The 17,327-nt window shown below is 35.3% G+C and overlaps 1 protein-coding gene across 1 annotated transcript in view; it reads right to left on the bottom strand.

The window, feature by feature from the left end:
* Window positions 1-5,171: 5,171 nt before the first annotated feature.
* The window catches only part of PTGER3 (prostaglandin E receptor 3), a 196,843-nt gene continuing 184,687 nt past the window's right edge, over window positions 5,172-17,327 (bottom strand). The window contains exons 5-6 of the mRNA XM_009249016.3: window positions 15,094-15,181; window positions 5,172-5,672 (exon numbers count right to left, since the gene is read on the bottom strand). Coding sequence (XP_009247291.1) covers window positions 15,163-15,181 — 19 coding nt within the window. The 3' untranslated portion in view covers window positions 5,172-5,672; window positions 15,094-15,162. The remainder of the gene's footprint in view (window positions 5,673-15,093; window positions 15,182-17,327) is intronic.

The following is a 17,327-nucleotide window of genomic DNA, read 5'->3' as shown; positions in this document are numbered from 1 at the left end:
GCACATTCCTGAGGAGTCATCTGATAGCACCTGCCTCCTTCTCCTCCCAGCATGTAACTGCTACGGGTCATCTGATAGCACCTGCCTCCTTCTCCTCCCAGCATGTAACTGCTACGGGTATTCTGGGAGCAGTCAGCTGGGGTACCCAAATAACAGCCGTTGCCAGCAGCCCCCTCAGCCAGCTGCAACCAAAGGTTGAAATCTACCTATAATAATATCATATTTTAACCCTACATGCAGCTTTTAGCATAAACTGCAGATGTTTATTCTATGAAATTTCAATTTTGACCAGTGTGAAATTTGTAATCCTTTCTTCCCTAAAGATATACGTTATCTGTTTTCTGTTAAATCCTTTTGTTACCTGTGCTTGACCATCTCTGTAATTGCACTAGATAATAATAATAAATTGAGATTACAGTTTTCTGCACACATGTGCATCATACACACACGCTTATTTACTTACTCATGCTCTATCTTGTTTCACGTAAAACACATAAAAATGTCTGTGTACATATAAGGTGACAAGATTAAAGCTGAATCCACTGACTAAATAGTTGAGGTTTGAAGAGGAAAGCAATGGCAAGTATATTGGTAGGAAAGGTAAAAAGAATTAAAATCAGTTTTTTGGAGATCATGGTATAGACAGGCTCTCATGCCCACACAGTTAACTTCCTAGCATGAATTTGTGCTACTGTGTAAAAGAGGTGAAAAAGCTAGTAACATGGAAAAAATTGGACCTCCTTGTGTTCAGTCTTAGCAGAGTGTTACCAACAAAACCAACACAAATCCAACTCTGATTAGACCTTTGTATTAGTCTGCTTTCATGCTGCTGATAAAGACATCCCCAAGACAGGGCAATTTACAAAATAAAGAGGTTTACTGGACTTACAGTTCCACATGGCTGGGGAAGCCTCACAATCATGGCAGAAGGCAAGGAGGAACAAGTCACATTTTACATGGATGGCAGCAGGCAAAGAGAGCTTGTGCAGGGAACTCTTGTTTTTAAAACCATCAGATCTCATGAGACTTACTATCATGAGAACAGCATAGGAAAGACTTGCCCCCATGATTCAATCGCCTCCCACTGGGTTCCTCCTACAACATGTAGGAGTTGGAGAGGAGATTTGGGTGAGGACACAGCCAAACCATATAAACCTTCAAAAAGAATGAATTCAAATTCCATCCCCTATTGTGTGATGAACCAGACACTGAGAAGCTCTCCAGTGGTAGCACAATTAGATTGTGGCTAATGTATTACAAATATACCTTTTGAATGTATTCCTGGCTGTCATGAAAATAAGAAAATAAGCAGCTCTTGACAGACAATAGTCTTTGTTCTTGGAACTACTTTATGTCTGAGTATCTACTGTAGTGTCACAGATTATTATCCTTCAGGGACCTTGGAGGAGCTACTACTCTTTCTTATGGAGAGTCCATAAGATTTTTCCCCTGTTAGGTAAGGTGTCATTTATTTCTTGGTGCTTTCACAATTTTTTATTTTGTCTTTAGTTATCTTCTTATTTTGATGTGTAAACTTTATAGTTTTAATAGTATGATCATGTAAGAGAAAAAATGGTATTTATGAATTTCAATCGTTCCTTTAATTCAGGCTTGTTTGTTTAAAAAAACAAATAATTGAAATATTTGAAGATTAAAACAGAAACTCAAAATTTTATTAATTTAAGGAGGAAAGAATTCAAAATTGAAGTCCCAAATAAATCATTGTGTATACAAAGATTTAATACAAAGCTTTAATTACAAGGCTTTATTAGCTAGCTAGTTAAATGATATTAAGCTTGTGGCTGGTAAATTAAAAGAAAATAAGAATCAATTTTACTTGAAAATAAAAGCTTTTGGAAAAAGGTATGAAGCAAGAAGTTTATCTACTCCCTCTTATATTGGACATTTGCAAGAATGATTTTAATTATTTAGTAAATCCAGACATTAAGAATTTGTAGTAAAGAGTATACACTGAAGCTATGGGTATTCTGGGAGCAGTCAGCTGAGGCACCCAAATAACAGCTGTTGCCAGCTAATAGAAATATACTTACTATTAAAACAAGCAAACAAACAAAGAAATTTGGGAAAAATCAGGCACAAACCACCAAAATGATTTATTTCTTTTAATTGTGATGTAGGCTGACAGAATGAAAATTAATAATCATAAAATTTTTAAGTGAAATTATTAGCCTTTTGCATTTTTTGTTGCACAGAACCCTAATCCAAGGGCATTTACTTTTCAAGCCAGATAGGATTTTGCCAGTTTCCCAAGCTAACTCCCTGATGATACAAAAATAAACTAATGAATGGCTCAGAGTTTAAGAGCCTTTCTCCAAGACAATTTGTCTTATTGAAATAATTGGGTGGCCCAGAACTCTGAAGAATGCTTGTCATTTTTCAAATAAAATTACTCATATTTTTGGACAGTTTTAAACTGTTCATTTGCACTATTTTTCTGTCTAATATGACATACCATTTGGAATCTAAATTTTGTTTTTATGTTATAATTTTGCTTTAGAGAAAAAATATATATTGCATACAAATATGGACTGGGTATGTTTATTGCAAGCTATTTTTTCTTCCATATTTGTTATTATGAGTAAAAACTTCTATGATTCTTAATACATTGCATTTTCTTGTAAAAAATTTATTCTTCAATATGTAATACTTACACTTGGATGTTACCATCCTTCTTGGGCTATTATTATCAAATATTAAAATATTACTTTCATTTAAAGAACTTCAGTAAGAAGAGAATGAAATTCAGGGCTTTGCACATGAAGCCAAGCAGATGCCTGTGTTTAAAAATAATAAACATAATGAAAAATTTCGGTTGAAATCTAAATAAATCTATGCATTTGCATGTGCCTTTATTTCTCTAGTCTATGTTAAGAGAAAAGCCAAATAGAAAGATAGGAAAACAAAACAAACAAAAAACCCTCTGACCCATATATTACAGTTTTAAAAGGTGCATTCACTAGATCTCAATATTTAAGAAGGCATTGCTTCTTAAACTTCCAGAGGAATTTGTATGTTAACACCAATTTTGTGTGTGGAGATGATGTATTAATATGATCTGGTATGTCTTAGAAATGTTTCTCTTTTTTTTAAACTGATTATGACACCCACCCATTTCAATAAATTAGCATTATCATCTCAACCAAATCGTCTTGCAGTGACATCAGATTCTCTTATTAATGCATGAGTTATGTTTGAAAAGTAATTAGAATTAATATTTCTGTTTCCTATCATCCAAATTAGCATTAACTGCACACATAACATTTTGTTTACAGCTCAACAGACATGTAATAATCCTAGTAAAGACATGGATAGGAAAGGTCCAGAGGAAGGGAAGAGATAATATGTATGCTGAAAGGAGGGAAACCCCAGTTGAACTTAAAACTAATTTATGGAATGTGATCATATTTGACAAACAGTTTGTCCATAACGGCAGGAAACTTCTACTATTTTTTTTTTTTTTTTTTTGAGATGGAGTCTTGCTCTGTCATCCAGGCTGGAGTGCAGTGGTGTGATCACGGCTCACTGCAACCTCTGCCTCCCAGGTTCAAGCGATTCTCCTGCCTCAGCCTCCTGAGTAGCTGGGACTATAGGTGCTTGCCACCACGCCTGGCTAATTTTTTGTATTTTTAGTAGAGAGAGGGTTTCACCGTGTTAGCCAGCATGGTCTTGATCTCCTGACCTTGTGATCCATATCCCAAAATGCTTGGAATTACAGGCGTGAGCCACCGTGCCCAGCCAGACACTTACTTTTAATACCTTTTTGCATAAGTGTCAATGCTTCACAAACAAGGGATGTTCCATGAAGAAATCTGTGTGGTGGTAGCAGGGATGAGGTGTGGTTAGAGATGGAGATTTGGGAAAATGGAAAGTATAGTAAACTGCCTGTTTCCCAGGCTGTTTCCAAGAACAAAATCTGAACTGTAGGGAGAGAAAGGGTTATGGAAATAGAGATAGAGATCGAGATAGAGATAGAGATCGAGATAGAGATAGAGATCGAGATAGAGATAGAGATAGGTAGAGCTAGAGCTAGAGCTAGATGTAGACGTAGAGCTAGAACTAGAGCTAGAGATAGAGATGAGGTGGAGATATAAGTATAGCTAGAGCTAGAGGTAGAACTAGAGGTAGAGCTAGAGATAGAGATGAAGTAGAGGTAGAGACAGAAGTAGAGCTAGAGCTGGTACCAGTACTAGAGGTGGAGGTAGGGATAGAGCTAGACATAGAGGTAGAGGTAGAGGTAGAGGTGGAGCTAGAGGTAGAGATAGAGTTAGGGATAGGGGTAGAGCTAGAGCTATAACTAGAAATAGAGCTAGAGGTAGAGGTAGATGTAGAGATAGAGATGAAGGAAGAGGAAAGGGAATAGAGATTTTTATGAGAACACATTGTATTTAATAAATATCAAAAAGAATCATTATCTAGAATATATTTTTAAACACTCACAAATCATTAAGCAATTGACATAAAACCCAAGAGATTATCAATGTTATAAACAGACCATACACAGAAAAAGAAGATAAAATGATTAATAGGACTTGTAAAGCTCCTCAACCTCACATTTCATTCAGTAAAATATATAATAGAGTAACAATAAAGTACTATTTCACATTGACAATGATATGGTTTGGCTCTGTGTCCCCACCCAAATCTCACCTTTAATTTTAGTTCCCATAATTCCTATTTATAATAGGAGGACTTGGTGGGAGGTAATTTAATCATGGGGGCAGTTACACTCACGCTCTTCTCATGATGGTGAGTTCATTCTCACAAGATCTGATGGTTTTATAAGGGGCTTTTTCTCCTTTTGCTTGGCATTTCTCTCTCCTGCCACCATGTGCAGAAGGACGTGTTTCCTTCCCCTTCCACCATGATTGTAAGTTTCGTTAAACCTTCCCAGCCACGCAGAACTGTGAGTCAATTAATCTTCTTGTCTTTACAAACTACCCAGTTTTGGGTATTTCTTCATAGCAGCATGAAAACAAATGAATACAGTGAAGGATGTAGAAAATTAAAACATCATAGATGTTGATGTAGATATACTTGGGGAAAACTCTCATATATGTGGGCATAAGAAGATGCACATGCTCTTTGACCTGGCACTTCCAATCCTAGATATTTCTTTTAGAGAAAATCAGGCAGATGGGAGCAGGCAAACATGTATGAATGTAATTTTTATTTTTATTTTTGCAGTGCTCCTTGTCATGAGAGTGGAAATCATTTTCCCTTGGCGGGAGATTGTACAAACAAATTATGCTTTATTCAAATTATGGAATACTCTATAGCAGTTAAAATTAACAGTTTAGAGCTCCATGTTTCAATGTGGATAAATCTCAAGAAACATAATTTTCAATAAAAAAATGCAAATTATACATATGAAAATGTATATGCAAATATAAATTCACAAAACAATAGGACATAAGTTTAATTGATGTATGTAGATATAGTAAAAGCACAAAAACATGTATGGAAACAGGACATAACAGCTTCTGGATAACAGTTATATTTGGGGGTGGGCTTGGGGGAAGAAGTAAAAGAGAATAGGTTGGGAGGTGGGGTGTTTCTGTGATTTTTTTTTTCTTTTACAAAAAGAGGGTCATGGAACTTCCAGTGATGTGATCCTGGCAGAAAGGCAGGTTTTAATTTCCCCAAAATTCCTCCTGGAAAACAAACAAATCAATTAGGATAGCCAATAATAAATGCACTGTTAATATCTTAAATAAAAATCAAAGGCAATACTCATAAATTTCAGATTATGAAGAGGAGTGGTAAATCACTTACAGCAGTATAACAAGAACAAGAATGAAGTTGTGTGGCAGTAATAGTGAAAAATGAATAGGGACAACCTATGTATGCCACAAACTTGGGGTATAAAAAATTTTTCTACAAACATCTACTAAAAGAAGAAGATCCTATTTTCCTTGGGTGGAAAAGTGGGAAGACGTGTGAGAATGCCCAGTGAAACTGGGAAAAGTCCTCAGAATCTTCAATTTGCAGATAAGATTAAAAAACTGCTTGCAGACATAAAAAATCATGGTTCTAGGCTAATTTCAATTTATAGTTAAATGACCACAGAGTTAAGCCACTAGCTAATTTCCATTTAGTGTTAAAAGACATAATAAAGAATTAGAGAAATCCAGAATGGGAGGCATTCTATAGAACAACTAAACTAATTTCTATAAGTCAATGGCTGGAGGAAAAGGGAGCAGAGGAAGAACTATTCTAAATTACAAGTGCCCTAAAAAACAAACATATTAAAATGTGGACCTTGTTTAGATTTTAATTCAAATAAGCCAGAAAACACATTTTTGAGAAAATCCATACATTTGATTAAGACCAGGTATGAGATTATGCCGAAGAAACATTATGAGTGATAATAATATTGTGGTTTTGTAGTGGGCCATAATTTTTAGAGTTATACTGAATTATGAAGGGGTAAAATAATACCATCTGATATTTGCTGAAAAATACTTCAAATAAGAAAAAGAAAAAATGTGTTTTAAATAGGTTAAGTGATCCCAAATTACAGTAATCTAAACAGTGTGGTACTGACATAAGGGCAGACGTATGGATCAATAGAATAGAGGTCCCAGATAAACCCTTGTGCACGCACTCAATCAATCTTTGACAAGAGTGCCAAAACCATACAATGGGCTTAAAGGGTAGTCCTATCAATAAATGGTGTTGAGAAAACTGGATATCCACATGTAAAAGAATGAAGTCGGATCCTTACTTTACACAATATACAAAAATAAACTCAAAATGAATTAAAGACCTAGGCATAAGACCTTAAAATATAAAACTATAAGAAGAACACAGGAGAAAAATTTTATAACAGTGGATTTGGCAATGTTTTCTTGGATATGACACCAAAACCACAGGCAACAAAAGCAAAAATAGACAAATGAGAGTACATCAAGCTTAAAGCCTTTTGCACATGAAAGGAAGCAATCAGTAGAGTGAAAAAGTAACCTACGAGATGGGAGAAAATATTTCCAAATCATATATCTGATAAGGAGTTAGATTCAGAATATATAAAGAATGCCTCTAATTTAACAACAAGCAAATAGCCCAGTTAAAAAAATGGGTAAAATCCTCAAAGAGGTATTTCTCCAAAGATTTATAAATGGCTAACAAGTGACAAGATATTTAATGTCACTAACCATTAGAGAAACGCAAATCAGAACTATAATGAGATATCACCCATTAAGATGGTGATATGGTTTGGCTCTGTGTCCCCACCCAAATCTCATGTCAAATTGTAATCCCTACATGTCAGAGGAGGGGCCTGGTGGGAGATGATTGGCTCATGGGGGCAGATTTCCCCCTTGCTGTTAGTGTGTTCTCATGAGATCTGATGGTTTAAAGTTGTGTGGCACACTTCCCCCTTCGCTCTGTCTCTATCCTGCTGCACCATGGTAAAATGTGCTTGCTTCCCCTTTGCATTCTGCCATAATTGTAAATTTCCTGAGGCCTCCAAAACATGCTTCTGTACAGCCTAGGGAACTGTGAGTCAAACCTCTTTTCTTCAATTACCCAGTCTCAGGTAGTTCTCTATAGCAGTGTGAGAATGGACTAATACACATGGCCACTGTCATAAAACAGAAAATAGCCAGTGGTATTGAAATGTGGAGAAATTGCAATTCTTGTGCACTGTCAATGGGAATTGACAATGCAGCCACTATGAAAAACAGTATAGAGTTTCCTCAGGAAACTAAAAATGCGATTACCATATGATCCAGAAATCCCACTCTGGGTACATATCCAGTAGAATTGAAGACAGACTCTTGATGACATATTTTCATATCCATGTTCATTACAGCATTATTCACAATACCAAAGAGGTGAAAGCAACCCAAATGTCCACTGACATATAAATGGATACAGAGAATGGAGTATATACATACCGTGGAATATTACTTAGCTTAAAAAGAGAAGGAAATTCTGTCATGTGCTATAACATTGATGAACCCTGAAGACATTATGCTAAGTAAAATAAGCCCAGTCACAAAGAGACCAACACTGTATGATTCCACCTGTATAAGGCATCTAAATTGGTCCAACTCATAGAAAGCAGAATTGTGGATGTCAGGGGCTATGAGGAAGCGGAAATAGAGAGTTGTTTTTCAATGGGTATAGAGTTTCAGTTTTGCAAAATGAAAAACTTTTAGAGATCTATTGCACAACAATGTGACTATTGTTAACACTATTGAACTATACACTTAGAAATGGTCAAGATGCTAATTTTTATGTTAAACATGTTATGTTAAAATGTTTCTACCATAATTTTAAAAATAAATAAGTTCTGCGAATGCGACAAAATATTGATAATTGTTTTATCTTGGTGATTGGTGTATCTAGTACTACTTTAGTGTCCATATCAAAATTTTTTTTGATTTTTAGGGAAAAAGAAATCTGAAACAATTATGTCAGAGTATTAGTATCTGTTCATTCAGGGAAGGGAGCAAATGGGTGTTTTCTGTATGTTTGGAATATCTCATCATTGATAAAATCCAAAAGTAATAGCAGTAGACAATTGGCAACATAGAACGTTAAGTTTACCCAGTTTGAATCTATGGGTCATAATTCTCAATTATCTGGAGAGACAATCATATTAACTAGTCTAGTGAGACCAGTGGAGATTATATAATCCAAATAGAGTTGTACTGGGGAAGTGGGGTCAGTTCTGAGAGGAGCGATATGAGCTTTTAGAGTTTTCAAAAAAATGTTTACTATAGATTAAAAGGACAAGAAGGATTTTCATGGTAGATAAAAAGTTTGGTAATATGGCCTGGATGTTTCATAGCTTGATGTCACTATCTAGTTGTGCCACTAAGAGATCCAGAGACTCTTATGCTAGTTTTTTCACTTCTCTGAAAGAGAAAAAAATGCTTGTAGACTTCCAAGGTGTCTATCACTATACTCTGATAGCTGAAGATTATAAATAATATTTTTATTTAGGAACTGTTAACAAAGTTGTCAGTTATCTTTATGACCTAGCCAAGATAACTCATTAGCTTTTATACAATGTGATTATTGAAGACATAAAAAAGCTACAAAAAATTAGCTGGGTGTGGTGGCAGGGGCCTGTAATCTCAGCTACTTGGGAGGCTGAGGCAGGAGAATCACTTGAGCTGCTGAGGTGGAAGTTGCAGTGAGTCGATATTGTGCCATTGCACTCCAGCCTGGGCAGCAAAAGCAAAACTCCATCTCAAAAAAAAAAAAAAAATGCAGACATTGATAGTAACATCAGCATCAAAACAGAATTGCTTTTCCCCAATTCAAATAGGTCACAAATGATGATCAAAAACCTAACTAAAGCAAAACAATCAATTACTGAAGAAATTTGCTCTGTAACTTTATACCAACTCTTTATTATGGGTTTTTTTCCCATTTTTTTAAGGTTAGAAGGTGTTTCAGAATGTGACTTAATAAGAATTTCTTAAAAGCTTAGATTTTTTACTTTTTATTTTGAAATAGTTGTGGATTCATAATTTGCAAAATGGATAGTTCTTGGGTACCCTTCACTCACTTTCTCTCAATGGTTACATCTTATATTAACTATAGTACAATGTCAAAACTGGAAAATTGACATTGGTACAATGTGGTGTATAGTTCTGTGCCATTTTTTCATATGTATGCATTCCTGTAACAACCGCTAGAAGCAAGATACAGAATTCTTCCACCACCACAGAGATTTGTTGGTGTTAATATTTTACCAATTTATGTCAAATGTAGAAAACTTGTCTTCTTTTAAGTCTCTGTACCTATCTTCCCAACCCATTTATAATATAGTTGTCTTAAATGTTTTCGCTACATACATTTAGATTCATATTGGAAAATATTGTACTTTTAGCTTTGACTACTAAACTAAATTTAGAACACACAAGAGAAGGAACGTCTTTTGTAGTTACTTATATTTGTTGTTCTTGATGTTTTAAGATTCCTTCTCTAAGGGGTTTCTTTAACCATTGTTTTAATATGTGGCTTGTGACAAATTCTCTTAATTTTCATTAATCTGAAAATGCATTTATTTTCTTTTCATTTCTGAAGGAAAATGTTGCCAGATACAAAATCTGGGTTTGACAGTTCTTTTCTTTCAGGACTTGAAAATTGTTGTACCATTTCCTTCTGATCATTGTGATTTCTGATGAGAAATCTACTGTCATTCAAATTGTTTTTCCCCCTGATATTTCAGGTGTCATTTATTTCTTGGTGCTTTCAAGATTTTTTTGTTCTTAGTTTTCTTTTTATTTTGATGTGGATTAGCATGGATTTCTTGTGTTTGGATTTCACTCTTATTTATGTATTTATGTATGTATTTATTTATTTAGAGACAGAGTCTCACTCTGTCACCCGAGCTAGAGTGCAGTGGCGTGATCTTGGCTCACTGCAAGCTCCGCCTCCCGAGTTCACGCCATTCTCCTGCCTCAGCCTCCTGGGTAGCTGGGACTACAGGCGCCTGCCACCACGCCTGGCTAATTTTTTGTATTTTTAGTAGAGACGGGGTTTCACTGTGTTAGCCAGGATGGTCTTGATTTCCCGAACTTGTGATCCACCCACCTCAGCTTCCCAAAGGAAAATATTTTCTTAACTGCAATTTTAATATAACCTAAACTATATATTCTTGGCGCTTGTTCACAAATAATTCATCACTACAGTTGGCAATAGTAATAGAAACATACTCATCACTCACAACACATAAATTCAGGCCAGTTTACTGGGGATAATTTCTGCTTATGTATTATCTTTGTTGCTTTATTAAACAAAATTTTATATTTTTACTACAATATGCTTAGAGAAAAGATAGTCATAAAATACAGTGAATGTCTCAAGAACCACTGATATATTTGCTCAGCCGATTTGGAACTCTGTGACCCTAGAAAGTTCACTTACTCTCTTTATAGTTCACATCTTAATTGGTAAAATGGGATGATAGAGGCAATGACCTACTGAGCTCAGGGATTAATACAAAACACAGATTCTTTTTGTTTGTTTTTGGCACAACATAGCTTTTGCTTATTTCATTGCTCTTTAGTATCACCTATAGAAAGTACACAGAAAAAGGAAACAACGTTGAAACAAATGCATCACTTTTAAACTTTAGTTCCTAAATGTACCAGTAATTATAATTGAGGTGTGAACTGCAGTCACTTTTTCTAAGACAAACTTTCTAAATTTCTATTATTCTCTGAAAACCTCGTTTCTGTTGGTATAGTTTTCCTATTATTAATAAAGACATTTGATTCTGAGTTTTAGCAAACAACCTGACATAGTGAAAGGGGAGAGTGTCCTGGAAAAAGCAGGGACCATGGAATTAGGAAACTGATATTTACCACTGACTCTGGGCCAGTTTATTAAATCTCTTCAATCCTCAGATTTCTTATCTTTCAGAAAATTGGGACCAACAAAATATACCCTAAAAAGATTATAATGAGAATTTGAACTACATTACTGGTCAGATGAAAATGACATAAAACATTTTTATCAATATGCCCTGGAGTCCAGGACCTGTGTTCTTTCTCTGAGTACCTGAGTAAGCTCCTACCAACATTTGGTTTTTCAGTAGTAAAATAGAGGTAATATCTGTTTCAACTACCTCACAGAGTTATTCATTGAACAAAAAGCAATAAAATTACTTTTATTTATTGCAAAATGCTATAGAAATAATTAGTGTTCACTAAGGTTTTATGGAAGTTTAAAAATTATTAGTTTTTTAATATTTGAATAGACTTGCTTAGGTTGAAACTTCAATAAGGTGTTAGGTATCAGACACGCAGAGTTCAATGATCTGCCTTGTGTTTTTCTCCACTGCTTTCTCATTTTGCTACTAAGGGCAAGCACCAGAGTTGGCCTGTGTCAGAATTGAGAATGAGGAGTGGGCTGCCTTTGCTGCTTCTCACTGTCCCCCACTTTCTCTGCAGTGCCCACTGTGAGATGCTCCTATTCTCATGCTGAATTTCATCCTTTTGCTCATTACTTCCATAAATTATTCCTTAGAAAGAGCAAAGAATGAATTAAATAATTAATTTGAGCATTTGCATAACAATACAAAACTATCCTTTTTAGAGATTTGCCACATGATTTTAGTTTTGTGAAAAATATTAGAGTCATGTATCTATTTAATCAGCATTTTCCATTCAGTGTCTTTATGGTGCCTAGTCTGTCATATTCTCATTAGTTTTCTTTTTTTCAATTCGTCAATGGCTTCACCTGTGTGCCTTACAATTATTTAGCTCCGTTTTTATCAACTTCAAGAAGATTTGCTTATATTGCAAGATTTACAATTTTAATTGGCACTATATGTAGTTGGCACTGGAATTTTATTGTATTATTAGGTATTTACAGTATCTGGCAATCAGAAAGAAACAGATAAAAATGCTTTGACATAATGGGCAAAAACACAGACTAGTGATTAATTCATCAGTGAACGTATCTGTGTTATTAAGACCTTGCATTCTTACACAACTGCCAATTGCAGGAACTCATAAGAAAGGCAGAAGGAGGCTAGCTATGACTCTATTTAAAAAGTACTACTATTATTATTCCCATTTTACACATGAGAAACTGAACCTTATCCATGTTGAGGAAGTTGCCAAGAAAGATGTTTTGTATGGCAGAATCAGGACTTGAATCTGTATCGGTTTGACTTTCCGAGTTCTTCAGACATCATAGAACTTACTATTTGGTAATGTGTTTTTGAGGAAGAGCAAAGAAAGAAGAAATGAGTCAAGATAATAAAACTGTTAATTAAGTGTACAATTATGTGACCTAGACTATGCGTTTTTCATGAATTCAGAAAGAGTATAGGACTGTAGTATTAGAGTGGGTTGGGGGGAGTGGGCGCTGGGTTTGCAGATCATTTGGTAATGTCCTCATTATTTGGATGAGGAAACTGAAGTCAAGACAAGTAAAGTGATTGCCCCAAACTGACAAAAATGGCTCTTACAACTAGAACTCCTACTTTTTTCTGAGATAAATTTGTAACTAATTAAAAATAATATATATTCTAATTGTGAGATTAGAAATTTTTAATAATGTACAACAGGCACTCAAATAATATTTTATTCAATGTCATTTTATTCAACTTCATTTCATTATAACATTGATGAGAAAAAAATGTGATTCCCCATCGGGGCTACTGTCTGTGTGGAGTTTGCACATTGTTCTGTCCAGGATGGGTTTCTGCTTGGCTACCTGAGCGGCCAGGAAGGACTTTGGCCACCTGTGACCAAGAACTGAAATAATAGGGTAAATAATTATCTTACTTGTTTGTATTAATCTTTCTTAAATGAATGTATAGCTTACATTTATCTCAAGGTTTAAGATTAGAAGGGTTTTGTTTTTTAGTTAGAAGTTTGGTGACATTTTTGTAAGCAGAAATACGCCCTAAGAATTTATCTTTTTTTATATTAATTAGCCTATGGTAAAATTGACTTCAATAGTCATCATTTCACTTGAAGTTACAGTTTTCAAGAACCTACCAATAATGTTACGTGAGACCTTATTGTACATCATAAAGTTTTTCAAACTGGAGAAGAAAAGACCATGAAAGAGAACAGAGACTTAGTACTATGGTGACATGGAAGAGGCAAAGAAAAAAGTAGAATGATTCACCCATTAAACCTGCCTATATGGAAATTTATATAAGGCACTGTTGGGTCCTGTAGCTAAGGAATTATTAAGTAGCTTACACAGTCTGTTAGGGAACAGAGACACTTCTACAAAGAATACTATAATGGAGTAAGGACAATTTAAAAGGAAAATCAAAGAGTGGTATGGCCACTAGGAGTGGGAAGTTATTAATTCAGCCTAAGGCATACCCACTGATCTTATAATGCTTCACAGAAGTGATAATTAAGTTTACTGGGCATCTGAGGGGCAGGGAGCTATTCCAGCTAGAAAGAACTGCAAAGGGATAACGTATTATAAAGCAAATATGTTAAAGGAATAGCAAGAAATTCAAAGAGGTCCTAAATACTTATGCAAAAGCCTCAGAGATGCGTTTTGAAGAATTTTTGGCTTGTGAAAATTGTAGAATCATTCTGACCACAAAGGTTTTGCTCATTTCTAATTTTGCTTAAGTCTAAAATCCTTCAGAATACATTTCTAATTTTCTGGTGTTAGCATTAGCAGCCTCCACATTAACATTCAAAGTTTAATAATCGGCACAACCTGTAAGTGTTGACCACCCGTGACTAACTGCTGCATCACCTTGGCTATATTTTGCTTTTATGCCTTTGAAGAAATGTGTAGACTTTGCTAGGCTACTTGCTTTTCAGTTATAAAGGGAAACATTCACATTTTACTCCATAAATTTGCACAATCATTGTGTGTCAATCAAACATAAATAAAACTTAAAGAGAAAAGAATCCATTAGAATTAACTGAAAGAGAAAAGAATCCATTAGAATTAACTGAAATATCACTGACTAAATGTGAGCAGATGCAATGAGAATCTTCATGGTTCCATTAGCAAAAAAACAAAAACAAAAACAAACTTCTCTGTATGGTATCTGCAGCTTGCTGTGTGTTTCTCTCTCAGAATATTTATCATTCATAAAACTTACTTAGTGTTTTTTTTTTGTACAGAAAGCAAACTCTCATTTCTTAACATTTTTATGCTTCTGTGGAACTCTTTGGCTGTTAAAGTTTACATAAGAACTTCTATTTCATAATAGCTTACTGTTTGGTCCCTTCCCTCCTTGGATCTCAGGATAGACTAGGTCTAGAGGGGAGGGATGACATCTTAACCATCTAGTATTTCCAGTATCTAGCACTTAGTAGTTGTTTAATCAATGAAAAGTGGATGATTGAGAATAAATGAATAAAACTGTTGTGAAAGCCTCATTAATCTGAGGATCTATATATTGTCCAGGGTGGGCCTGGTAAGAAGTAAAATTTAGTGTCTAAGAGAGATTACCTGAAATATTGGAATTTTAGAGAACCAAAATTAGCACATCTTTTTTTCACCCACTCCTGAATTTATGAAATGAGATACATAAAACAAATGGAGATTTAAACATACTAAATAAAAAAATATTAATAGTAACTGGTAAGTTCTTTGGAGATCATGACTTACATCTGTTGTCAAAATAGTTTACAGATACTTCATCCCAGGGTTAGGCAGATTTATCTCCAAGTCATCAGCTTAGCTGGACACTGCAGGGCTATTATGTGATAGGCAATAGAAATATTGTGCTGAAAAAGTCCTGCTTTCATACTGTTGAAGTGAAGTGAATGGATAATTTCGATATAGTGTAATGGTGAACTATAGGGAATTAAGGGAGGACAGGGGAGAGTCTCATAGCTTTGACTTAGAAGGCTCAAGGAATGAAATATCCAAGATGTGTTTTGAAGGAAGGATAAGAGCTGTCTAATAAAGAAGGGAATGTTCTAGACCAGAAAACCAAACCAAAGAAAACAAACATGAAGTGTTTGAGGAACAAAGCTTTTTGTTTTTAATTATCAGAGGGTAGAAGATGAATGGAGGGAGAGAAGACAAGGAGGAGGAAAAGAGGAAAGAAGGGAGTAAGAATGAGACAGGAAAGCTTACTGAGGATGGATCAGGAAGGGCTTTGCAAGCAATTTTATGTACTATCCACTGGACCCTCTCCTAAGGGAACAAACAGTGGATAACTGAATGGTTCTTAGCAGGAGGACGGCACAATAGATCTTTCACTGTGTGAAACACTAAGAAAGATTGCCAAATAAACATATAGGAGGCTTGAACTCCAGGGGAGGCAGGAAAGTTGGAGAGAGGTCAACAGATCGGAGACACTTGTAGGATGTAAAGTCAAGAGGATTGGTGGTAGGTTATTTAAAGAAGGGGGCGGCCGATGCCCAGGTTCTCTGTCTTAGAGAAAGAGATGATGGGCCATAACATGAGCTACAGTTGCGTCTACTTGCTATGGATTTATTTGCTAAAAGAGGATTTTTTTTTTCTCAGTCTCAGCTGGAACAAATGCTCTCCCATGTTCATCTTTGCCCAAGATGTGATCCGGAACAGTTCAATACAATTAGCAACTTCAGTTCAGATCATTGGCAGGATTGAAATAGCAAAGTGTGATATCACCTACAAATTAAGATGTATTACTAAGCATCCTCAGGGTGCTTTGGATCTGTATGATTAGCTTCCCCATTGATCATGTGTTCAGGCCAAATTTCACTGTCCTGTCTTCAGAGAATACAGATGACTAATAATCCAGATGTAGCTGGTTAGAGGATTCTACTGCTAGAAGAAAATTTTGACTCTACTAAAGCCAACTCTCTTCAAAATCATAGATCATGAAAAAATCTTTAAAGCTATTTAGGACAATGTTTTCAACCCTGGATCAAGATCCGTTCGTGAGTTATGAAGTCACTTATGTGGGTTGCATCTTGCTTGCTTGTCTTAAAAACTGAACTAGAATGTAATAGACTAGAATAGAAAATATCAAAGCACATCACATATATAACAAATGGATTTTTTTTTGTGAAACAAGCATGGATGGGATCAGAGAAGAAAGGCATTTTGGTAGCAATAACAACCTGAATGAAGGTGGAAAGGTAGGAAAACATAAAGAATGTGTGGAGAATATCAAGTAGCTCATGATGGCTATGGTGAGTATAGATGTAGATGATTTGTGGAAGATAAAATTGGATAATCACTAAAAACCCATATTATATTGGGACATGAAAAACAACTCAGGAATTAGTATGTCATTCAGTAGGCAATGGAGAATCATGGAAGGTTCCTGAGCAGGGAATCTACATGATGGAAAGTTTAATATGAGAGCAGTGGGGAGGATCATTCTTTACAGAAATCAGGTAGCAGTTGTAGCAATAATCCAGACACAGGGAACTAAAAATCTACATGTCAAATTTCTTCCTACCTCAGAGCTTTACACATGCCATTCTCTTTGCCTGGGTCACTCTCTACCACAGCTTTTACCACCTTATTCTAGCTATTTACTTCTAGTTTGTTTTATATTAGTCAAATTTTTTATCTAAGAGAAATTTTCTGACCTCCCCAAGACTCCTATTATGTATATCACTCTTTTGATCAGGTAATTAATGTGTTGTTATTTCATGTCTGTGTCCTCTGCTAGAATGCAATGTCCATAAGCAGAAGGAGTCTGTCTTGTTTACAGCAGTTATCTCTAGCAATTAGGGTGCCTTGCACACTGTTGACTAATAACTTTTTGCTGAATAAATGAAGGAGCTGTGACAGTTACCATAGAAAAAAATTAAACATGGAGGACATTGGAAAGGAAAATCAGCATGACTCAGGGATTTACTGGGTCTTACACCAAGGGAATGGAAAAGCCAGAGATT

This window comes from Pongo abelii, chromosome 1, assembly GCF_028885655.2.
Source record: "Pongo abelii isolate AG06213 chromosome 1, NHGRI_mPonAbe1-v2.0_pri, whole genome shotgun sequence".
Taxonomy (NCBI): domain Eukaryota; kingdom Metazoa; phylum Chordata; class Mammalia; order Primates; family Hominidae; genus Pongo; species Pongo abelii.
Note: the sequence above shows the minus strand (reverse complement) of the source record. Positions and strands in the feature narration are given on the sequence as shown.